At 43.5% G+C, this 26,334-nt stretch overlaps 1 protein-coding gene across 1 annotated transcript in view; it reads right to left on the bottom strand.

Moving 5' to 3' along the window:
- Nucleotides 1–26,334, bottom strand: part of LOC126263395 (paired box pox-neuro protein-like) — a 304,751-nt gene that overhangs the window by 91,963 nt on the left and 186,454 nt on the right. Inside the window, exon 2 of the mRNA XM_049960490.1 lies at nucleotides 6,502–6,722. Coding sequence (XP_049816447.1) covers nucleotides 6,502–6,722 — 221 coding nt within the window. The remainder of the gene's footprint in view (nucleotides 1–6,501; nucleotides 6,723–26,334) is intronic.

Here is a 26,334-nt window from a genome sequence, read left to right as displayed (position 1 = left end):
CACACACAAACTTCCCATAATACTGACGATTCCTTTATGCCTCATATGACCAACCAACCGATCCCTTCTTGTAGTCAAATTTGGCATACATTTTCTTTTTTCTCCAACTAAATTCAGTACCACCTCATTAGTAATTGATCTACCCATGAATTGTCAACTTTCTTCTCTAGCGCCAAGTTTCAAAACCTTCTCTTATTCTCTGAAGTGTCAATCGTCAACGTTTCACTTGGGTACAAAGCTACGCTCGAGACAAATACTTCCAAAACAGACTACCTAACACTTTAATTTATATTCGGTTTGAGCAAATGTTCCGTTTCAGAAACTGTTGTGTTGCTGTTGCTAGTCTTTATTTTATATCCTCCCTACTTGTGCCACCGTCAATTGTCTTGGTGTTCAAATAGCAACACTCATCCACTACTTTTAGTGTTTCATTTCCGGCCTAATTTCGTCAGCACCACCTGATTTATTTCGACTACATTCCATTAACCTAGTTTTTCTGTGCTCATCTTATAACCTCTTTCCAGCTGAAGTGCTCTTCCACGTCCTTTGCCATTTTTGACAGAATGACATCGGCAAGGCTCAGTTTTATTTTCTGCTCCTGAACTTGAATTTTCTTTCCAAATGTCTCCTTGGTTTATTTCGCAATTCGCTCAAAGTAGAGACTAGAATATTTAAAACAAGTAATTGTGGATTTTGGGTGTATGTGTTCCTCTGAGATGAAGAAATTAGCACAGGAGAGGAAATCGTGGCGGGCCTTTCCATCGTTACTACTTCTTTTGTTAATGGTGGGTTAAGTTGAATTCAGTAAATATTTTGGCACATTAGTTAATGAAATAGTTCAAAAATTCTTTCACTAATATTGTAATGGGAAAAGCATTAGTTCGATCGTGCTGGTAAGGTTTTATTTCAGCTTAATTGTCCACTGACGTACTACAACATATTTGATGTTAGGAGGAACAGTAATGAATAAAAGCTTATTCTTATTTTACTTTCATTTGATAGAAATGCTAGCAAATTGTTAGACAGTTAACGGCTCATATTTCATTGTACAGAAGTGTAATAATCACAATAAGTTTACACCTTCTGTGATACAAAGACATGCCGCAGACTGTTTCCCTTTTTGTGAACTAGTTAGAAACAATTCTTTCTCTTTGGAAGACAGAAGTACGGGTTGCATTTTATACACTTTGTATTAGGTCTAATACTGCGGTACTCATGTTAACATATTCGTGGTGACAAAATTTCAGTCACTGTGTGTCAGTAATCATATCGTATCGCATGTCAAAACCTGGTTTTGATTGAGATTTGTATACTTTTAGCCTTTTTAATTTTTCTCGCTTATCCTATAAGAGAACCTCACAGTCTTCTGCTCTCCTCTTCTACCTAGTCAAGCTAAAAGAGGCCCTGCCACAGAAATCCTAAATGTAAGAAGATTCGTAGTGCTCTTTTTGACGCTGACAAAATGCCACTCAAGTCAGAGTCCGCTAACAGAACGGATCTCATCTTCTGTTAGATATGCATATGAAAAAGCTACTGTGCATCAAAGGCTTCCCCTAAAAGAAATTGTACAAACAGCAGTAATAAAGCAACGCATGATCGTGTACATTCAAGGATTCAGACATAAAGTAAACATCTAAAGCGCTCAAGTGTGTTAATACAAATTTAACTCAAAATTACTGTGCATGGATATGAGATCGCTTATGATTGTCTGTAGTACAACATTACATACTCCTTCACAAATAACCATAGTATATTGTTGAAACAAGCCAATTTAATGTACTTAAGAGGTGCTGACCTGACGGCGGCATGGTGATTTCACCTTGAATAAATTCAACTACATCTGACACGGATCTACTGGCGCTGGGTGGAAACAATCAAGAGAAATACGTACCGTAGGACACGCAGAATCATTGCAGGTCGGTTGGAAACAAGGCGAGAGAGTCAATTCGACAGATGAAAAAAAATCAGAACCCAGACTACCACTGGATTCAGGTAAAAGACGTATCACCAGTAACCCTTCACCCCCCTCCAAACCCGATTCTTTAAAGAATGTAATTCCCATATATAAAACGTCATATCTCTCGAATTTTGCGTCGTGCCATGATGTAATTTTGCGGTTACGTTCAATGTCTGCAAAACGTTTTACGAATAGAGTTAGTGGTAAAGAAGTAATAACTTAGAACGCCACGCTTAATGCCGCAGTTTGACTACATGAAAATCGAAAACATGGTAAGCTATAAACTTTCTAGCTTTCATCACTTTATAGGAGATTTTGTAAAGGTCTGAAATTATGTGTAAGGTTTGTTGAAAGTGCTCTCATTTCCAAATATTGGATGAATATTGTCTGGGTAATTAGCACGCCTTGAGATACACTGCCTCAATATATACACATACTTTTTTGACTGTAGTTTTTGTGTCAAACCAGTAACATATGTTTGTCTCACAAAGAGAAGTTTATAACAGAATTTTGCATTTTTAAATGAGGTCGATAATTATTCAATGAGGTGACGAAAGTCGTGGGATAGTGATACGCACATGTAGTAGTATCTCGTACACAAGATAAAAACGGGCAGTGCAGTGGCAGAGCTATCATTTGTACTGAGGTGATTCGTGAGAAAAGGGCTTCCGACCTGATTATGGCCACACGATGAGAATTAACAGACTTTGAACACGAAATGGTAGCTGGAGCTAAACGCATGGTTCATTCCACATCGGAAATCGTTAGAGATTTCAATATTCCGAGACTACAGTGGCAAGGGTGTGCGAGAGTACCAAATATCAGGCATTACCCTTCACTACGGTCAACGCAATGGCGACGACCTTCACTTAACAACCGGGAGTAGCGGTGCTTACTTAGAGTTGTCAGTGCTAACAGCCGAGCAACAATGCGACACCTAACCTCAGAAATCGATATGGAAAGTACGACGAACGTATCCGCCAGGGCAGTGTGGCGAAGTTTAGCTTTAGTGGGCTGTGGCAGCAGACGACCGACGAGAGCGACTTTGCTAGCAGCGCGACATCGGCTGCAGAGCCTGTCCTTCTCCTTAGCTCGTGGCCATATCGGTTGGACCCCAGACGAAGGGAAAACCAGGCCATGGTTTTCTTCATTGACCATGGCCTCGTCAGATGAGTCCTTATTTCAGTCGGTAAGAGCTGATCGTACGTTTCGAGTGTGGCGTAGATCAATAGTCTCAGGTTATAAGAAGGCGCTGTGCAAGCTGGTGATGGCTACATAATGATGACAGCTGTGTTTACATGGAATGAACTGGGTTCTCTGGTTTAGCTGAACCGATCAGTGAGTGGAAATGGTAATGTTCGGCTGGTTGGAGACTATTTGCAGCCATTCATGGACTTCACGTCCCTAAACAGTGATGGCATGTCCTCGGGCCACAGTTGTTCGCCATTGATTTGAAATTCTTGATAATTCGAGCAAATGATTTGAGCACTCATATCGCCCGACGTGAATATTATCTAACATTTGTGGGACATAATCGAGATGTCAGCTGGTGTACAAAAATCCTGCACCGGCGATTCATTCGCAACTCTGGACGGCTGTAGAGGCAGCATGACTCAATATTTCTGCAGGGGATTTCCAACAACTTGTTGAGTCCATGCCACTTCGACTTGCTGGGCTCCGCCGGGCTAAAGGAAGTCCGACACGATCTTAGGAGGTATCCCACGTCCTTTGTCATCCCAGTGTAGCTGTTATCGAGTTGATTATGAAGGCATTTCAATTTTTTGAATGAGGTCGATAATCATACGAAATACAGCAAATTAAATTTTTCATCAGGTTACCTTCCATTTGGAAAGCGGTTGCACCCAGCGACTGTTATATTGACTTGTAAATTATAGATTGCAGAAATCAGTCGAACTTGCAGATCTATGCTAGAAGCTAGCCATTCTCAATGCTAAGAATACAAGAAGTACATAGATGATGCCTTAAAAAGGTACATGTAATGGCTTAATTCATATGGCTTGTGTATTACATACCAGTATTATTTTCGCTCAAAGCATATAGGTCCCTGCTGATCGGGCTTCGCCCACAGTTAATTGAATACTACTGTTTGCGGATGGCAGGCTGTGTGGAGAACACATCGGTTGGTTACATGGCACCATCTCCTGTAAGGCCTGTTACGTTGGCGAAACACAAAGGAGACTGGAAATCAGGTTTGCGGAACACGTCGCTTTGGGAAGAAAAGATACCACGGAGAAATCGAATATGACTGCGCATTTACTTACAGCAGTACATAATGTGCCAACTTTGACATCCAATGTGACATTGCTACAAAAGTGTGAGAAGGGCAGGCTCCTAGACCAACTAGAAGAGCTCGAGATCTTCGACCATTACAAAAATACCAACAGCAGCCTCACGAATGATCAGGTTATTATGAAAAATGCACAGTTCTGGAAAACTGTTTAGAGATTTCTTGCTGGGAAACAGTGTAGGATTCGACCCAGAGGGAACGAGGTAACAGCTGCCGTCTTGCAAATATATAGCTGCCATTTGCATAATACTGTATGAGTACGATGATTCTAATTCTGAACTTCTTCCATTATACGTTAGCGCAGATGCATATACAGTATTATTAACAGCAATTCAGTATATTGGTTGTTTTGCATTTACAAGGAAAATCGGTTTTAAGGGAAAATGAGGTTAGTACCCTCTATATCTATAGCGGAATAGCCAGAAAGTACCAACCAAGCATCTGACTGACATTTGGCGCCATCTATGAACTGTTTAGTAAATATTATGAGCAATATACTTACTATGTTTTAATAAAGGGAGATATAATATAAAGATAAAAATATTTAACCCATATCAACTAATAGGTGTATACAGCAAGTCTCTTATTGTGTCTTATAAATTTTTAAAAAATTTAAAAACTTAGCTGTCTGACGTAATTTAATGTTTTAATAATAATTACGGACTCACAAGGAGTGAACATGGACATTTTACTACTTGCCGGCAAATATAAAATTAGTCGAACTACAACATAAAGAATCCCTCCAGATCCTTGAGCATCATGCACTCCGCCTCGCCTTCTGTATACGCCTCCCGTCCCCCACGCGGATCCTCTATGATCTCATTCCTTTCCCCCATCTGCTCCTATTCCTCGAACATATCCGCATCCTCTACACCTCCCGCCGTCTTGAACCCCCTCACCCCCTGGTTGCGCCTCTCCTCTCCGATCCCCGCCCCCTGCCACATCTTCACCGTTGTGTCCCCCCTACCCTCCATCTCTACACCCTACATCTCCTTTCCCAGGGTGGCTTCCATCAACTCCCCCTCCCGGATGATGCCCTCTCTCCCTCCATTTATCCCTCCTATCAACTCTGATCCTTACTCCCCCTCCTTTCCTCTGTCCTTTTCCCGGGCTCCCTCTCCCCCCCTTCCATCCTCTTTCTTCCCCACCTCTCCTCTCTTTGCCCCCTTCTCTCCCCCACGTCCTTTTACATTTCCCTCCTGTCATTCCCTCTCGTGTCTGCCTTCTCCCCCTTTATTAGTCCTCTCCCTCCTTGGTTCCCCCCTCCCCTTTTCGTTTTTTTCCTCTCCTCCCTCCTTGTTTTCCCCCCTCCTGCAGGTCCCCCCCCCCACCCCCCACCCGCCATCTGCCTTTGGCTCGGGAGTGTCATCTTTGTGCTACCACTTAAGTGCAGTGTTCTCCAGTGAGTATTCTACAGTGCATGTTTTACAGTGAGTGTTCCGTGTTGTGTTTTTTGGGACTTGTTGCGAACGGCCATCATACTGTCGCTGGGTGTGCCTTTTATCTCTTGCGAACAGAAACCAGACTGTCGCCGTGTTTTTTAATTGTGTGTCTACTATGTTACTTGTCTGATTCCTGTGTATTTTATCTACATTGCCAACCCCTTTTGCTTTCTGTTTTAACTTTCCGCATTTTTACGCCATTTTACACTTTAAATCACCATTTTATCGCCTGTTTTACCTTGTTTCTTTCTTCTTCCTTTATTTAAACAAAGTCTGTAGGCTGTAGAGCAGCGTTGTAAGCTGCTGCCAGCCCGCCCCGGTTTACTTCCCTTGAATTTTATATACGTAGTTCATGTAGATGGCGCCATGTAACCAACCGATGTGTTCTCCATACAGCCTGCCTTCCGCAAACAGTAAAATTCAATGAACTGTGGGTGAAGCCTGATCAACAGGGAATTACATGCATTGAGCGAAAATAATAGTGGTATGTAATATACAAACAATGTGAGTTAAGTCATTACTTGTAACTTTTTATGACATCATCTGACCACGTACGTCTTGTATTCTTAGCATTGAGAATGGCTAGCTTCTTCTAGATGAAATCTAGATCTGCATAATAAAATTTAAGCAAGGACGGCTGATTGCTGCAATCTTATAATTTCCAAATTAAATTTTTGTTGCTCCTGGAAGCTGCTAGATAGGCAACCTGCAAGTGCAGCTGTGGCACAGGTTAGCCGGTTAGTAGAAGGCGCTGAGGGCGGTAGAGAGAGTGGCGCGAGTGGTGGCGGGTGTACCTTGGTCTTGCTGCCTCCGATGGAGCCGGGCCGTATGGAGCCGGTCTCGTAGAAGCGCGTCAGGATCTTGGACACGCAGCCGTGCGACACGAGCAGCTGGCGGGAGATGTCGCAGGGCCGCACGCCGAGCAGCGCCAGCTGGACGATGCGGCGGCGCACCACGTCGGGCAGCGGCCGCCCGTTCACGAACACGCCGCCCAGCTGGTTCACGCCCGCCTGGCCTGCAACACGCCGTCACCGCCACCGCCCTCACTCACCGAGGAACACACATAACACGCTGCACAGCAAGCGCGCCGCTACGTGATGTCTTAGTGCTACACTACCGGCCATTAAAATTGCTACACCAAGAAGAAATGCAGATGATAAACGGGTATTCGTTGGACAAATATATTATACTAGAACTGACATGTGATTACATTTTCACGCAATTTGGGTGCTTCGATCCTGAGATACCAGTACCCAGAACAACCACCTCTGGCCGTAATAACGGCCTTGATACGCCTGGACATTGAGTCAAACAGAACTCGGATAGCGTGTACAGGTACAGCTGCCCATGCAGCTTCAACAAGGCACACAGTTCATCAAGAGTAGTGACTGGCGTAATGTGACGAGCCAGTTGCTCGGCCACCATTCACCAGACGTTTTCAATTGGTGGGAGATCTGGAGAATGTGCTGGCCAGGGCAGCAGTCGAACATTTTCTGTATCCAGAAAGGCCCGTACAGGACCTGCAACATGCGGTCGAGCATTATCCTGCTCAAATGTAGGGTTTCGCAGGGATCGAATGAAGGGTAGAGCCACGGGTCGTACCACATCTGAAATGTAACGTCCACAGTTCAAAGTGCCGTCAATGCCAACAAGAGGTGACCGAGACGTGTAACCAATGGCACCCCATACCATCACGCCGGGTGATGCGCCAGAATGGCGATGACGAATACAAGCTTCCAATGTGGGTTCACCGCGACGTCACCAAAAACGGATGCGACCATCATGATGCAGTAAACAGAGCCTGGATTAATCCGAAAAAATGACGTTTTGCCATTCGTGCACCCAGGTTTGTCGTTGAGTACACCATCGAAGGCGCTCCTGTCTGTGATGCAGCGTCAAGGGTAACCGCAGCCACGGTCTCCGAGCTGATAGTCCATGCTACTACAAACGTCGGGGAACTGCTCGTGCAGATGGTTGTTGTCTTGCAAACGTCCCCATCTGTTGACTCAGGGATCGAGACGTGGCTGCACGATCCGTTACAGCCGTGCGGATAAGATTCCTGTCATCTGGACTGCTAGTGATACGAGGCTATTGGGATCCAACACGGCGGTCCGTATTACCCTCCTGAACCCATTGATTCCATCTTTCGCTAACAGTCGTTGAATCTCGACCAACGCGAGCAGCAATGTCGCGATACGATAAACCGCAATCGCGATAGGCTACAATCCGAGCTTTATCAAAGTCGGAAACGTGATGGTACGCATTTCTCCTCCTTACACGAGGCATCACAACAACGTTTCACCAGGCAACGCCGGTCAACTGCTGTTTGTGTATGAGAAATCGGTCGGAAACTTTCCTCATGTTAGCACGTTGTAGGTGTCACCACCGGCGCCAACCTTGTGTGGATGCTCTGAAAAGCTAATAATTTGCATATCACAGCATCTTATTCCTGTCGGTTAAATTTCGCGTCTGTAGCACGTCATCTTCGTGGTGTAGCAATTTTAATGACCAGTAGTGTAATTTACTCTGTTTCAGCAAGTGTCCACCGAGTTGGCAGACTAACTAAATTCGCTGTTCCCCACCTTGCCAACTCTACACTGATCAAAAGTATAGGGAGACAACTGATGTGTCTACACTTCCCCTTTATAACGGCTTAAACTCTGTTGGGAACACCTTCAGTGAGGTGTGTTATTGTCTGTTGAGGTTGCCAGCCCATTCTTCCGCCAGAACCGAATTCAGTGATGGTAGTGTGTATGGCGCTGGGGCCTGCTAAGAAGTCGACGTTCTAACTGAGCCTAAAGATGTTTTATTGCGTTCCGTTCGGACTGTGGGCAAGTCAGTCCATTTCAGGAGTATTACTGTCCACAAATCATTGCTTCAGAGATACTGCTTTATGGTAGAATGCACTGTCATACAGACAGAATCGTCGTTCAAATGGCTCTGAGCACTATGGGACTTAACTGTTGAGGTCATCAGTCACCTAGAACTTAGAACTAATTAAACCTAACTAACCTAAGGACATCACACACATCCGTGCCCGAGGCAGGATTCGAACCTGCGACCGTAGCGGTCGCTCGGTTCCAGACTGCAGCGCCTAGAACCGCACGGCCACTCCGGCCGGCCAAATGATTACAGTTTCAGAAAAATGGGATGATTCATTCAAGAGAAAGAGCTTCACAAACTGAGCATGTCAATAACGCATTGGTCCATCTCTGGCACTTATACAAGCAGTTATTCGGCGCGGCACTGATTGACAGACTTGTTCAATGTCCTCCTGAGAGATATCGTGTCATTTTATGACGCGTGAGATCGACAAAATGCCGCATTCGCTGGTCATCAGCACTCAGTTCGAAGTAGGACCCATATTGAAGACAGTTCTACTCCGGTGGAATTCCAGGCAGAACTTCAGTGTAATTCCAGGCAGAAGACGTGTCTCGTGGCACCCAGACAGCGAAGGGATGTCATTCTGATTGCCCTCTCCATACTGGGCTTGCATTTACGTAAGATAAAGCTTTGCTGCTTGTTTTCGTGCTTGGATAGCAAGGTTCCCGGACCTCTCCCCAGTTGAGAACGTGTGGAGCGTTATGGACAGGGTCCTCCAACCAGTTCTGGAATTTGACGATCTAACACACCACGTGGACAGAACCCGGCACCATTTCCATCAGCAGGACATCCAATAACTCAGTCAGTCTATCAATGCGGAGCCGAATAACTGTTTGCATAAGGGCTAGATGTAGAGGAACTCATTATTGACCTGCTCAGTTTGAAAAGCTCTTTCTCTCGAATACAGAAACTGTAATCACTGTTTGCCTGCACATGTACATCAGATCTGCAGATTTCCGTACCATTCGGATAATTTCTTCGTGGTACTTCGGTTTTTTCGTCGTACAGAGTAGCTACGACATAAGTATTCATACTCTAAAAGAATTTTGTTTCGAAGAAAAGTTAAGCTTCTCTTCCTCTCCGCTCATCCTCCTTTTACGCATAAAGACCGTTGTCTGTTTTCGCGCCGGCCACTATGGCGGCAAATAACGCAGCGGTTACTTTCCTTTTAGCAACCGACGCCATGGTATCTGTACTCGGAGTACTGACGTGACGCGTCTAACCACACGCGACTACTTCCTTTCGTTATAGTGAGCCCTTTGTTGCTCGTTTTAAGGACCGTGACAGTGTGCGCTTACTCAAACGGTACCTCATGTTGGTACTAAAACTGACGTTCTCGATATTTAGGCAAGGGAATACTGTTGAGCCAAGTAAACATTCACGTATCTATGAACATAATGTTTTTTCTGGGCTTCAAAGGAGTATATTTGATCCTCAATTCTTTAATCACGCGTGAATTGAAGCTCCACAGATAACTTTCTCTCTAAGCTTGAGGCAGCTATATCGTTGGCGCACTAAGTTCTTTGATTCTAGAGTCTTTCGCAGTTATGAACCGATGTTTGGCAGTCGCTTTCGGCTCTTTAGGTATGGCGTTCAGGCAGGCCTGTTCGTTTCCAGGTTTCGGTGGAGTTGGCAGCAGCCCACATACAGACCTGAAAAATACTATAAACGGGCAAATATAATGTGGGAACCTGATTAATTTCTTGTACCTGTTGCTGCCGGTCCGTTATGTTGCAATATATATTTCATCCAGTAGACCGAGTTAAATTTAGCAAATGCGAACAACCAGGCATTACGTTTACGATGGTTAGACATAAAGTTGTAATCGACACCTCAAAAAATGAAGATAGGAGCATGAAAATTGTTAATGGTATTAGTCCTTTTGTACCTAATCACCCTTCAATGCGACAATTTTTTTCGAATGATGACTGACTTGGGAGAGACTTTGGTGAAGAAGTCTGCATTTTGGATGTTTAGGAAACAATGCGACAGTGCCAGTGTTGAGAAAACGATGCAGTGTTCCTCCAAACATGCATGCGTGTTCGAAGGAACATTGCATTGTTATCCTTAACAACAAAGACACTGCAACATCGTATTTGTCCGGTGATTCCCGGCAGCGACTTTCAATTAAAATGTCTTAATGGTGTACGAATACAGGCTGTGACGCAGGAACAACGATACATGGAAGTTTGTGTCTGGCCAAAGCGGTTAATGCGACCGCTTGCGTAAAGCAGGGATTCCGGATTTGAGTCCCGGTCCATCACAAACTTTCTTTATGGTGGTGGTGGTTTTTGGGATGTTTAAGGGGGACTAAACAGCGAAGGTCATCAGTCCCCCACTTTCGTTATCGTCGTTCCCTTATACAGCAGATGGTTGTTCTTATTCGCAACTGCGAATACCTTTCATCTTCAGTCCGTGGTGGTTAGAGGGTAGTTTTGACACAGATGCTGTACCTCAACTGCTGTCTCGGTTCTGGATGCTTTGCGAATGAGCTGAGCAGTCACGGAACCTAGCGAGTGCTGTCGTTCATTATGTTCAAAAATGATGTCAACCGATCCATGACCGATTTTCTCTTTTGCCAGTACCGCTTCGATTGCCATACACTGGTCTTAGAGCACCAGGACCACCTCGTTCTCTGTCACGTAGACTTGTTTGACCATACTGGAAACGTTTACGCCAGCTGACCACAATGTTATACGAGGGTGCATAGCTGTCGTACACTTGCGTCAGCTCAGCACAGACCACTACAGCTTTATTCCACCTCAAATTCAGGAAACGAATTGCCACACGGTTGCCTACTCCACCTTAGCAGTCTACGCCACCTTATCTGTGGGACACGCCATTTTGATTAGACTCCTATAGCGGGTATTTCAATGTGTACGTCAGGACTACTATATTTTTCTTTAGACGACCTGGAAGAGCAGTTGAACGGAATGGACACAGTCTTGAAAGGAGGATATAAGATGAACATCAACGAAAGCAAAACGAGGATATTGGAATGTAGTCTAATTAAATCAGGTGATGCTGAGGGAATTAGATTAGAAAATGAGACACTTAAAGCAGCAGATGATTTCTGCTATTTGGGGAGCAAAATAACTGATGATTGTCGAAGCAGAGAAGATGTAAAACGTAGAATAGCAATGGCAAGATAAGCGTTTCTCAAGAAAAGAAATTTGTTAACATCGAGTGTAGATTTAAGTGTCAGGAAGTCTTTTGTACCATAGCATGGACGATAAATAGTTTAGACAAGAAGAGAATAGAAGGTATCGAAACGTCGTGCAACAGAAGAATGCTAAAGATTGGATGGGTAGATCAAGTAACTAACGAGGAGGTACTGAACAGAATTGGGAAGAAGAGGAATTTGTGGCATAACTTGACTAGATGAAAGGATCGGTTGGTAGGACACGTTCTGAGGCATCAAGAGATCACCAGATAGTGTTGGAGGGAAGCCTGGAGGGTAAAAATCGTAGAGGGGGACCAAGGGATGAATACACTAAGCACATTCAGAAGGATGTAGGGTGCAGTAGTTACTATAGTCTCATGGAGACTTGCATAAAACCAGTCTCTGGACTGAAGACCACAACAACAACAACAAAAGAATTTTCTTATTTTCTCGTGACTACTGTAGGCACAGGACATACATATAAGCTTCTTTCAGCTGTACAGTTTATTCCAGTCACAATGTCAGCTCTTCCACTGCACCTGTATCACAAAATTCAGCTTGATATTTAACTCACGTTACGTAGTCTTGATATCGATTATACACTAATTCAATGTCATAATAAATTGTGTCGTAAACCTATGTAGAGATGCTGACATTGTTACTGCAATAAATTTTCTTCATCTTCAGCTGAACCATTTATATAAGAGTATATGGTAAATGATGCACAAAAAAATCGCCGTGTCCACACATCTACGAGTACATCTATGCTCCGCACGTCACCTTTACGGTATATGGCAGGGGGTACCACTAACTGATACTCCCTTCCCTGTTCCATTCGCGACTCTAGCATGGGAAGAATGATTGTCGGCAAACTTCTGTATTAGCCCTAATTTTTTGCATTTTCTCACTGTTGTCGTTTCGGGAGACGTATATCGGAGGAAGTAATATGTTCCCCTACTCTTCCCGGGAAGTATACTCTTGCAATTTCAAGAATAAAGCTCTCCGTGATGCTCGACGCCTTTCTTGTCTGGCCTGCCACAAAAGTTTGTTGAACATTTTCCTAACGCTCTCGCGTCGACTCAGTGATCCCTTGACGAAACGTGCCACTCTTCTTTGGCTATTTTTTTCTGTCTCTCTTGTATTAATCCTATTTGGTAAGGGTCCCAGACTGGTCAACAGTACTCAAGAATAGGTGGAAAAACTGTTTTGTAAGTTGCTTCTTTCGTGGATGAACTACCTTTCCTTAAGACTCTCGCAATAACGTCAGCTTGGAATGTGCTTTCCCCATAATTTGTTTCACATGGTTATTCAGTTTAGATCGCTCAGGACGGCTAGTTTCAGATATTTTACGGTAGTTACTGTATTCAGTGGTTTGTCACCAATTGTGTAATCGAGAATAGATTATTTCTTCGCATATTTATTCCCAACATGTCACATTTATTTAAGTTCAGTGTTAACCGTCAGTCCCTGCATCAATCATCGATTCTCTGCAGGTCTTCCAACAATTCGCTATAGTTATGTGGCGTTGCTACCTTCCTTTAGACAACAGCATCATCTGTGAACAGTGCCTCGCAGGGTAGCTGCGCGGTCTTTGGCGCCTTGCCACGGTTCGCGCGGCTCCTCCCGTCGGAGGTTCGAGTCCTCCCTCTGGCATGGGTGTGTGAGTTGTCCTTAACGTAAGTTAGTTTAAGTTGAATTGAGTAGTGTGTAAGCCTAGGGACCGATGACCTCATCAGTAGGGTTACACAGGAACTTACTACAAATTTTCAAATTTCCTGTGAACAGTCTCCTGGAGTTTCTTACGTTATAATCTTAATCATGCATATACAGGGTGAGTCACCTAACGTTACCGCTGGATACGAGGGCCGTTCAGAAAGTAACCTCCGGTTGATTTAAAAAAAATACACCAAGTTAAATAAAAATATTTTAATATATACATCTTACAACTACATCTTTGCACTATTTTTCTACATAGTCTCCATAGCGATTGAGGCACTTATCGTATCTCTTCACAAGCTTTGAAATTCCTTCTGCATAAAAATCACCCGCTTGTGCCTGGAGCCAGCCTGTGACCGCATCTTTGAGCTCTTCGTCGTCATCAAACCGCTGTGACCCGAGCCATTTCTTCAAATGCATGAAGAGGTGATAATCACTTGGCGCCAGGTCTGGGCTGTAAGGTGGATGGTTGATAACGTCCCACTTGAAGGACTCAAGAAGGGCCGTTGTTCTGCGAGCAGAGTGAGGACGGGCGTTATCGTGCAAAAAAACGATACCGGAAGTCAGCATACCACGGCGTTTGTTCTGTATAGCCCGTCGTAACTTTTTTATTGTTTCACAGTACACGTCTTGATTAATGGTCGTACCACGTTCCATGAATTCAACCAACAACACCCCTTTGGCATCCCAAAACACCGTTGCCATCAGTTTTCTGGCAGAAAAATCTTGCGAGGCTTTTCTTGGTTTGGTAGGCGAATTTGAATGTGCCCACATCTTTGATTGTTCTTTTGTCTCAGGGTTCACGTACTTAATCCAGGTTTCGTCACCGGTCACGATTCTGTTTAACAATGGTTCTCCTTCGTCCTCATAACGTGACAGAAAGTCTAATGCAGAGGCCATTCTTTGAGTTTTGTGGTGGTCGGTAAGAATTTTGGGCACCCATCGTGCACAGAACTTACGGTAACCCAATCTTGCTGTCACTATCTCGTACAAGAGAGTCTTAGAAATCTGTGGAAAACCAGTAGACAACTCCAACACTGAGAAACGTCGATTTTCACGAACTTTTGCATCAACTGTCTGAACGAGTTCGTCAGTCACCAATGATGGTCTACCACTCCTCTCTTCATCATGAACGTTTTCTCGTCCACTTTTAAATAAAAGTACCCATTCACAGACAACTCCTTCACTCATAACTCTTGGTCCGTACACGGCACAAAGCTCACGATGAATAGCTGCTGCAGAATATCCTTTGGCTGTAAAAAACCTTATGACAGCAAGCACTTCACATTTGGCGGGGTTTTCTATTGCAGCACACATTTCAAACTGCCACAAAAACTAAACTAGCGCAGGTACGACGTTCACTCGACCACAGCTTGATGCCGACTGACCTGTTAAGTGCGTGAACGCACAGATGGCGTCGCTACTCCCCCCACAACCCGCACTGTGACCAATCGGAGGTTACTTTCTGAACCGCCCTCGTATATTTCGTAAACCACATCAAATACTGACGAACCGATTCCACAGACCGAACGTGAGGAGAGGGGCTAGTGTAATTGTTTAATACAAACCATACAAAAATGTACGGAAGAATGTTTTTTAACACAAACCTACGTTTTTTTTAAATGGAACCACGTTAGTTTTGTTAGCACATCTGAACATATAAACAAATACGTAATCAGTGCCGTTTGTTGCATTGTAAAATGTTAATTACATCCGGAGATATTGCAACCTAAAGTTGACGCTTGAGTACCACTCCTCCGCTGTTCGTTTGTGTGTATCGGAGAGCACCGAATTACGTAGGGACCCAAAGGGAACGGTGATGCACCTTAGGTACAGAAGAGACTGGAACAGCACATTACGTCCACATGCTAACACCTTTTTATTGGTCTTTTTCACTGACGCACATGTACATTACCATGAGGGGTGAGGTACACGTACACACGTGTTTTCCCTTTTTCAATTACGGAGTGGAATAGAGTGTGTCTCGACATGTCAGGCCAATAGATGTTCAATGTGGTGGCCATCATGTAACGTGTGTACCGTGATTTGCCTACAACCCCAGAGGATATGAAACAACGTATTGTGGCAGCCTGCGACGACATTACACCAGATGTGCTGCGGCGTGTAAGACATTCATTACGCCAGAGATTGCAATTGTATGCAGCAAATTATGGCCACCACATTGAACATCTATTGGTCTGACATGTCGGGACACACTCTATTCCACTCCGTAATTGAAAACGGAAACCACGTGTGTACGTGTACCTCACCCTTCGTGATAATGTACATGTGCGGCAGTGAAAAAGACCAATAAAAAGGTGTTAGCATGTGGACGTAATGTGCTGTACCTAAGGTCCATCACCGTTCCCTTTGGATCCCTACGTAATTCGGTGCTCTCCGATACACACGATCGAACAGCGGAGGAGTGGTACTCAAGCGTCAATTTTAGGTTGCAATATCTCCGGATGTAATTAGCATTTTACAATGCAACAAACGGCACTGATTACGTATTTGTTTATATGTTCAGATGTGATAACAAAACTAACGGAGTTCCATTTTAAAAAAAGGTGGGTCTGTGTTAAAAAACATACTTCCGTGCATTTTTGTATGGTTTGTATTAACCAATTACACTAGCCCCTCTCCTCACGTTCGGTCTGTGGAATCGATTCGTCAGTATTTGATGTGGTTTACGAAATATATCCAGCGGTAATGTTAGTTGACTCACCCTGTATATTGTAGACATCAAAGGTCCTCTAACACTCCCTAGGGCTACTCCTGAAATTACCTTTACACGTTGTAAAATTAGGGTCACGTATCGCTGTGCAATATTGTTTCATTCACTTCCACTATTTCATGATTATAATTTTGTTAGTACTGCACCTGTGTGCTCGGAGGAAAGCTTTGCATTTATCGCACTGCGATAGAGTACTACCGGTGCGATCTTAGGGTCGTGTTGTCGGCAGGAGGCAGTCAGTGAATCTCAATAGGAGAGGTGCGTCTCCCCTGGGAGACACAAAGTTTTCAAGGTAGTGTGACTGCTGCCTGGAGCCAGCGCCCAGGCCTAGCAGTGGGTGGAGGATGCCATGTACCCACAGTTGACCGCAGAGAACACTTGAATTTGACATTTTTGCCTTTCCTGCAAGGACATCAAAGGCCGAGAGACACTACTACACCACCAGGCCAGCGTGAGAATAATGCTTGCTTTTGCTCCAAAATTTTTGCCATCCAATCGAACTGATTCATCCCGCTACTAAGATGGCGTAAAGGGCCTGACAAGTCGAGGAAACACTGCTCCAGTTTGGTATCAAACTTGTGTTTTTTTATGTGCCTTTTGTGCAAAGAGTGGGAAGTTCTTGCTGTGTTACCCTACTTTTTCATGAAGCAAGTGATTTTTTCGTCTGTCGCATTGGCAACAGCATTGAGTCGTCCCATCCATGCAGAATTTTTTAAAAGTGCACAATGGAGGGCTGTCAACTTAGATTTGGGCATTCATCTCTGGGCTGCCGCTGAGAAGGGCTCTCCTCTACCTGCTGTCTGCTGCTGATTAGGTGACACTAGAATGTAAATGTCGCAATTGTGCCAACACGATCTGCATTCTGAACAGCTCGTTGCTTGCTTACTTTGTCACGCAGCTGGTATTGTTTCATTCCACTATGATTTATGGCTTTTTGCAACGTTAACTTTGATTTCGTGAGCTGCCAAGTTGAGCAGATCTTGTTGCACTTCCTCCAGACAGTCTTCTACACTTTTTTCGCACCTTCCCACAGTGTTAGAGTCATTTTGTATTTCGGTTTGCGTTTTACAGAAATCTGATCTCTGCTAATTATACTGTGGCTTATGGCAACGATTACAGGAAAAAGATAACTTAATTTCAGTCTTGTCTTTTCCATAACCAAGCGACCCACAAATAATAAATGTAACCTACCGTATACCCAATTTGCTATTTTTGTTATTCTCAATGTTGAGGCGTTCTCGTTGTGTATAGTGGCCAAACTCAACGATTAGTTGTATCAAGAATTCAGAGAAAAGAAATAGCATTACATTCACTCATCTTGTATGATCAAAGATTTGTTTTAACTGCTCTTATGCCTCTCGAGTCAGGTATGGGATTCACCAGACACGACTCTCAGTATTCCCTCCTTGTCTACGGCGTGTTGAGTTCTGTCTGCTACGAAGCCTTGAAATCAATAAAAATTGATTCGACACGCGGAGGATTGTATTTTGTTTAGTAATTGGAAGTGCGTGGCTGTATCGAATGCCTCCAGGAAGTCAAGGGAACGCGGCATCAACTTGGGCGCCGTTGTCACGGCACCTGGCTCAAATGGCTCTGAGCAGTATGGGACTTAACATCTGAGGTCATCAGTCCCCCTAGAACTTAGAACTACTTAAACCTGACTGACCTAAGGACATCACACACATCCGTGCCCGAGGCAGGATTCGAAACTGCGAAAGTAGCAGTCGCGCGGTTCCGGACTGAAGCGCCTGGAACCGCTCGGCCACCGGGGCCGGCCACGGCACCTGGATCTCATCGACGAACAGAGCGAGCTGAATTTCGCAGTCTCTTCATACGAAGTGTCAGGTGTCCAGCGAGTAGAGGTAAATCTGTCTTCGAAGCGTGGGCAGCGGCAGCAGAAAGCTCTGGGCGGTCAACTGCCCTCGCGTCGCCCGCCAATTAAGTCTCGACCGGCTGGCAGCACCTCTAATGGCACGTAATGACTGCGTCTGCCGAGCGCCCTACCTGCCGCCTTAACAATTTTATAATGAAATCTCCGCTTTTACTGGCGAGACGCCCCGTGGCTTGTGCCTCCAGTACTCGCCAAAATGACCACACGCATTCTGCAATTTGGGTTACGCCGCATCACTCTTTGCGGTAGGTCTCTTTAATACATTTAACAACAAACTGCCGCAGGTTACAGCGATATGCAGTTTGCATACAAAGCTGGCGATTTCGGTCGCTATACGCAGGAAAGGAGAGCCGTCGCCCCTCGCAGGAGGGGATCAGAATGGGGCAACGTAAGTAAGCTGTTGAATCGACATTAAAGCTTTTGAGGCGCTGTAACGAGACCTCCTGACAGATTAAGACTCTATGCCAGACTGGTAATCGTAATACACTGAGGTGACAAAAACCATGGGATAGCGATATGCACATACAGGGTGTATCAAGAAGGATGGTTCAAATGGATCTAAGCACTATGGGACTTAACATCTGAGGTCATCAGTCCCCTAGACTTAGAACTACTTCAACCTAACTAACCTAAGGGCATCACACACTTCCATGCCCGAGGCAGGATTCGAACCTGCGACCGTAGCGGTCGCGCGGTTCCCGACTGAAGCGCCTAGAACCGCTCGGCCGCAATGCCCGGCCTCAAGAAGGATGGCGCAAACTTACACTGCTGAAAGTACACTATAATAGAAGCACAAATGTCAAGTAAACATGTGCTCTAAAACGCAAACCTTAAGAGCTATGAGATATTCTTTATTTTCAATATTGTGAAACAAATCTCTTCTACTGCAAGCTCTTTGCTTCCCATATTTTGGGAAGTGCTAGTATGGACAAAAAAAAAAAAAAAAAAAAAAAGTCCAGTAAACACGTGCTCTGAAATGCATACCTTAACAGTTATGAGCACCTGTTCATCTTCGCTCCTTTGGAACACAACTCTTCTAATGAACAATTGCTCATAACTTTTAAGGCATGCATTTTATAGCACATGTTTACTGGATATCTTTTTCTTGTTTTGGTCCATACTATCACTTCCCAAAATATGGAAAGCAAGGAGGTTGCAGTAGAAGAGATTTGTTCCACAATATTGAAAATCAATAGCATCTCATAGCTCTTAAGGAATGCGTTTTAGAGCCCATGCTTTCTCGACGTTTGTGCTTCTATTATAGTGTACTTTCAGCCGTGTAAGTTTGCGCCATCCTTTTTGAAACACCTTGTATACAGATGACGGCAGTATTGCGTACAGAACGTATGAAAGGCAGGGCATGGGAGGAGCTGTTATTTGTACTCAGGTGAATCATGTGAAATGTTTGCGACGTGATTATGGCAGCGCGAAGGTAATTAACAGACTTTGAACTCGGAATTGTACTTGGAACTCGAAGCGTAGGACATTCTTTTTCGGAAATCCTTACCTAAATAAGTATTCCGAGAAACACAAGTGTTAGGAGGGTACCGAGAACATCAGATTCGGGGCATTACCGCTCACTAATGACAACGCAGTGGCTGACAGACTTCACTTAACGGCCCAGAGCAGCGGCGTTTAACTTTGAGTTGTCAGTGCTAACAAACAAGTAACACTGCGTAAAATAGCCGCAGAAATCAATGTGGAGTGTACGACGTCAGGACAGTGTGGAGAAATGTGGCAGTAATGGGCTGTGGCAGCAAACGACCAACGCGAGTGCCTTTGCTAACAGCAGGACACCATCAGCAGCGCCTCTCCTGAGGTCGTGACTAAATCGGCTGAATTCCAGACGACTGGAAAACCGCGTCTTCATGAAGCAGACTAGGTCGTCCGGTCCAACTTAAGTGATCCTTAACTGGAAATGGTTTTATTTTCCTACTTGGAGACCACCTCCACCCATTCATCGCCTTCATATTCCCAAACAATGATGTCATGTCACAGGGCCATAACTGTTCGCGATTGGTTTGAGGAACATTCTGGACAGTTCGAGCGAAGGGCTTCGCCATCCAGATCACCCGGAATGAATCCCAACGAACATTTATGGAATGAGTTGCGAGATCAGTTAGTCTACAAAATCCTGTACCCCCAGCACTTCCGCAATTATGAACGATTATAGAGGCAGCATGGCTCAGTATTTCTGCAGGGGACTTTCAAAGACTTGTTGAGTCACGCCGCGCAGCTACACTATGCCATGGAGCACAGAGAATTTCACGGTATGGCTGTCCAAATCACCGAACCCGTGCCATGTATCACTCAAAGTACCTCATAACTTTTGTCACCTCAGTGTGATTGCATACAGATAAAAATTGGTTACTGTTGCAGAAGTAGCGATCAGTGGGCATTCACTGCATGAGCTTCCATGCGGTAAGTTCTTGGGCATCCAACTGGTTAATAAACAGAAACGATACCAGATCGTGGATACGTTAGCCAAAAATCATGTTTCTGCCAGTTTTGAACTCAGAAATCTCTCTCATTATGTTGACTTGCAGACAGGACTGCTGGCATAATTTGCGTACGTTCTTTCAGTTCTGTCCAATGGCTTAGTCTTCTGAGGCATTGGAACTAAGGTGGAAAAGACTATTCTACGGAAACGAGCAATCCGGGTGACTCTCACGTATAGCCGTGTGTGTCGCGAAGCTGCTCGGATGCGGAAGGCGCGCTGGCCGGTCAAATCCTCCCGGCGCACTGCCGACAAGTGCTGAGTGCTGGTGTGCCGGCCAGCCTGGACGTGGTTTTTTAGGCTGTTCCCCCCGTCCCACTAGGCGAATACCGGACTAATACCCATGTTCTGCTTCAGTTGCACGATTCGAATCATTTTTATTTGGAAAGCGTTCTCACACTTTCACGAGGATAATACTAGATCAGATGGGTACACAGTTTCCAAACCTGAGTTGAAGGTAGGGGTGGGGTGGGTGTTTGGGGGGAGGGGGTACTGCATGGATGTGTGTAGGGGAGTGGAGGTGTGTAGGTGTGGATTTTGGGTGAGGGAGGGTGAAAGGAACAGCTTCCAGCGGCGTATACAAATACTGGAGAAATGGGGACACGGAGACACGTGGACATCAGGGTTTGCCGAAGATTTGCTACTCTCAGGCACTATCTGTGACAGATAGCTAGATCGCCTAACTTTTCCTCGACTGGTGGTGGCCGCAAATCTCCGCTTTAAAGCCGTCATATCCTCATCTTTTCCGACACCGCCATTATATAAGGGGCTTCCATACGTTCAAGATTTATTAATAATAGTATGTTAAGAGTCCTTCAAAGTACTGAAGCCATCACTCGCGATTTCAAGAAGACAAAATGTAGAAGAACGATTTATCATTTATTGTTATTTTATTAATTATGACTATAAAAAGAGGAAATAACGAAAGAAAAAAATTATACGTTAATGGTTCAGAAAAAAAGAACCACATACCTCATGTTAATTCGCTCATTGAAATCCAATGTATCTATCAGCTTATGAAAACTGATTAATGATGTCGCGAGACAGAAGAGAAAAATAAAACATGGTAATTAGAGAGGAAATTTCAGTTGAAAAAAGTTAGGAGTGACTGAAATTTCATTTGAGTGATGCTTACCGTTGCAATATCTGCGAACGCCACTGGTATAACTGTCACGAAATGTTGCAAAGCAGTTGCATCTGTCGAGCAATAATGTTTTAGTTAATTGTATAAAAGAAACAGTTCTTTTGTGTTTTTTATTGTTATTTCTTATGGCATGAATCATTTGCGATAATTTCGTGGAACTGACGTGAATTTTACAGACTATCAGGTACTGTGTAAATACGATGTGGTGCCCACAGTGGAAGCAGTTTTCCGCAGCTGCAGTGTGGATTACTCTGTGATTTAACTCGACAAACTAAAACTGTGTTTTATTATTTAAAATGAAAGCAATTTCCCACAGAATGATTTACCAACCACGTTCTGAAGTTGTAAATATAACTTCTACAGACTTGTACTGCATGAGAATTTGGATAAAAGTACTATTCGAAAAATTCAGTGTGAAACCATTTTTTGTTTTTCTTTGAACGAGTAGTACAAAGACATGCAAGAATGTACATATTGATATTTTAGGCATGTTTTAAGGCCAAAAAATGTTTTGTGCTCGTTTATAGGTTTAGAAAACAGGGACATTTCTTTGAAAAATTTATCTTTTTAACGTTAAACACGACTAAGTTCTGTCATTGCTTTGGAGGCAAAGTAAACACACGGATTTGTATTTCCAGCAGCGTCACGTACATACAGCTCTTGAGGGACGGGGTAGGCGGTACTGTACCCGCCGACAAGCGGCGAACAGAGTACCATCCCTTCGGAACTTGGGGAAACCTTTCCGTGAAGCGGTTGTGTCCGCAAATTTCCGGTAACTGCAAGTCTCCGTGCCCGCGTATCTCCGGACACCTCCTGTACTGCAAACTTTGCCAAGTCTATATTAACATGTTGATCCTGTGAAGATACGTGATGTAGCACAGGAAGAAGAAGAAGCGTACAGAAATGGTAAGACTTAATCAGGGACCTAGCGATTCTTATCATGCCTTCATGCGTCTTTCCAAAGAGTGTGTGCTGTGAGGTGTCCAGCATTAGTTCGGCTGGTTTCACTTGATTAGGGTGTAGTAAGATCGTCCGATTTCGTGGGACAAGTCAGTGTGGACAACTTGAATCGTCGATGCGAGCAGAGTTTCTATGTGTTCTGGTACTTGTCAGAGATCAGTGTTTACCACCTGATGAGTGAACTTGTTCGACTTTTCTGTTAATACAGACGACCAATTCAATTCAGGTTGGAGTGATTTACGTAATTTGTGCCGGTGGTTTTATTCATGTGCCGGTCACATATTTTTTTGCTTGCCCCACGTTAGGGGGCAACGGGTTCTACGGTGACTCCTATAGTAATGAGCTAGGTTTTTCCTCATTAATAATGACATATTCAGTTTTGGCTTAATTATGGTGTTAGCTTACTCAAAATATTTGGAACGCCGTCATTTCTGATAATAACTGTAAACAAGGGGGACATAATCTCGTAAGATATTCTTGTACACCTACATGACTACTTTGCAACTCACACTTAAGTGCCTGCAGACGGTTTATCGGACCAATTTCACATTATTTCTCTACCGTTCCACCCTCGAACAACAGGTGGAAAAAACAAACAAACCTTTCCGTGCCAGCTGTGGTGTCTCTTATTTTACTACGATGATAATTTCTCCCTATGCGGGTGGGCGTCAACAGAATGTTTTCGCATTTGGAGGAGAAATTTGGTGATTGAAATTTCATAAAAATATTTCCCCGCAACGAAAAAGCCTTTGTTTTAAACCTAGGAGTCACTCTGCTGAAATTTCCCTAGTACTCCATCTGGGGTCATACATGACACCAATCAATGTATAATTGACTGTGTGTACTAATCATTCAGAGAACAACGTACTGTCGTTTCATACTGTTTGTTTACATTTTATTTATTATTTAGACACATTTCACAGCTTTTTTAACAGGTATGTACATAGTAGAATTAAATTACATATGGCAGAGTAATTACATATCAGTAATTACATAATTCTAACCGGAATCCGTACCATAGTCATCTGCACATATTTTGCAAGTAGTAACTATTTCAGAATGTTCCTTGCAAACAAATTTGTTACACTTTTTGCATGTTGAACTGTATTTTGTGTCCTTTGATCGGGGGTAAATGGAGCATCTGCCTCGCTTTCTCTTCTGATTGTCGGGTGTTACGTCTGGATGTCCATTGTCTAACAGATCATCAAATCCACACTGTTTGATACTGCTAATAATATCCTTGTTCCTTGCTTGTGGTAAACTCAAACGACGTTCCACTTGGGGCTTTGCCATTTCTTTCGCCAACTTCATTAGAAAAAGACGTCTCTCTGTTTTTTCAACACCAACACAGAAGAGTCTGTAGGCATTGAGTGCATCTAGATCGACAAGATCACAAAATACTGCTAATGGCCAACGTTTTGTACCCTTTTTCACAAAATAGTAAGAGCTCATTTGATCTAGCGTAGCAACACCTGATTTTGTTGAGTTGTAATAAAACACTACTTCTGGTTTGCGTTTCAAGTTGTTTTCTTTGGGCACTTCAAATGATTGATGTTGTGTTGACAGGAGTTGCACAGCCTTATTTCTTTTTGGAACATACGAAACTAATAGGGTTTTACCACTGTATGCAAATCTGGTAGTGCATTCTTCCCTAGTTCTCGAAGGCAAAAATTTTTTTGGGACTTCTTTTCTTGTAGAACGTAGAGTACCTACAAGTGTCAACTTCATTTTCAACAATTCTTGGCCAAGGTCATAGCTCGTGAAAAAATGTCAGTGGTAATATTCCTACCACTGCCAGCCAGATGACGCACTAAATCTAAGACCACTCTCTTGCCTTGATTCACTTCTCTCACATCACCACTCCTTCCAGTGTACATTTGAAGATTTGTCAGATAACCATGTTCACAGTCTACTGCGCACCATATCTTGATGCCATACTTTCCTGGCTTTGAAGGAATGTAGACCTTGAAACTGCACCGACCTCTGTATACGCAAAGATGTTCATCAACAGTAATGTTGCTGGAAGGTATAAATGATGTTTGACATTGCACGGTAAACAAATCAAATATTTCCTGTACAGCTTCAGCCTTATTTCCAGTCCTCTCTTTCCTTTCAAGTCTTGTGATGCGGTCGTCAAAACGAAGTGAACGCAGAATGTTCTGATATCACCTCCTCGACTTAGTAGCACGGAATAGAGGAGTACCATATTCAGAGTCCCAAAATTCGTCAATAGGTTTCCCCCGGCTCTTCTGTACGCCATACATAATCAGCAAGCCTAAAAATGAAAGAAGCTCGCATCTGTCTGTATCACGCCAGTCAACTAATTTTTCAATTCATTTCCTCGTTGATTTGTGAACTGAACTATTATATCCAGCAATTCATTAGTAATAAACTGCCTAAAACAGTCAACAGCTGAGCTAACACTAACTGTACTAGGAATAGCTGCTGAAAATCGTTGTATGTTGCGGATTGGAAATCTACGAATTGATGGTTCTTTTGTACTCCATGCAATATCCCGACCCCTGCTTACCAGTACTGCACTTTCATCTTCTCCACTGTCATCATTTTCAGCAAGAATATCATTTTCTTCTAATTCATGTAAACAAATTTCATCACTTTGGTCTACCTGTGTCTCTGTTCCATCATCTTCGGCGTCACTACCTTCTGAATCACTACTGCTACGAAATAAGTCTTCCATAGCTTGTTCTACACTATAGCCAGGAGCAAAACGTATTCCATCCATGCTGAAATTACACTGCAACAACAAACGTACAACAAACGTACAAACGAACTTTGAGGTTAGTTCTGAGTAACACCTGAATAACACCTGAATTCAGTGTTACCAACTCAAAATACCTAAGAAAGAGATTGATAGTTGATAATCTATACATTCTATGAATGTTACATATAATCTATCTGGGGTCATAATTGACCCCAACAGTAGTTTTTGTTAATTATTGATTTAAATGTTGCGTCAAGCGCTCTAAAAATTTTTGTGAGAGAACTACAATACTGTGTGGTAAAAGTCATATAATTCTGGATTTTTACAAGAAATAGAAATATTATTTTATCCATAGTAAAGATGATTGGGGTCACCTATGACCCCAGAGTGAGTCCTAGGGCTAATGGTTGCTACTCCAACTCTAGTATCATATCCGTGGCTCTCACTCTCCTCTATTTCGTCTTAGAACAAAACGATCAGCTCTTTCTTGAACTTTTTCGATGTCGTCCATTAAACCTGTTTGATAAGGATCCCATATCGCACAGCAATATTTTAGCAGAGGACGGTCAAGCGTAGTGTACTCAGTCTCTTTGTGGGTTCTTCTGTAGCAATTCTTGAGGTAATATTTTGTATATAGTCATCAGACGCTTCTCGGATGCTTTTCGTGTTATTCCTGTTTCTGGTGCCCAATCCGGGCTGTAGTTTTCTGATTTCTTAGCGGCTTTTCAATTTTGCTGTTGCACAATGATTTCCCACACTCACAGCATATATATTTATGTAATGCAAAACAGATGAACTTGAAGGCAATATTACAGAAAGAGAAGTAGAAGCAGATGAATATGAGCTGGGAGATATGATACTGCGAGAAGAATTTGACCGAGCTCCGAAAGATCGAAGTCGAAACAAGGCCCCGGGAG

Source organism: Schistocerca nitens, chromosome 6 (genome assembly GCF_023898315.1).
Source record: "Schistocerca nitens isolate TAMUIC-IGC-003100 chromosome 6, iqSchNite1.1, whole genome shotgun sequence".
Taxonomy (NCBI): Eukaryota; Metazoa; Arthropoda; class Insecta; order Orthoptera; family Acrididae; genus Schistocerca; species Schistocerca nitens.
The sequence above is the reverse complement of the archived record's forward strand: the minus strand, read 5'-3'. Positions and strand labels throughout refer to the sequence as shown.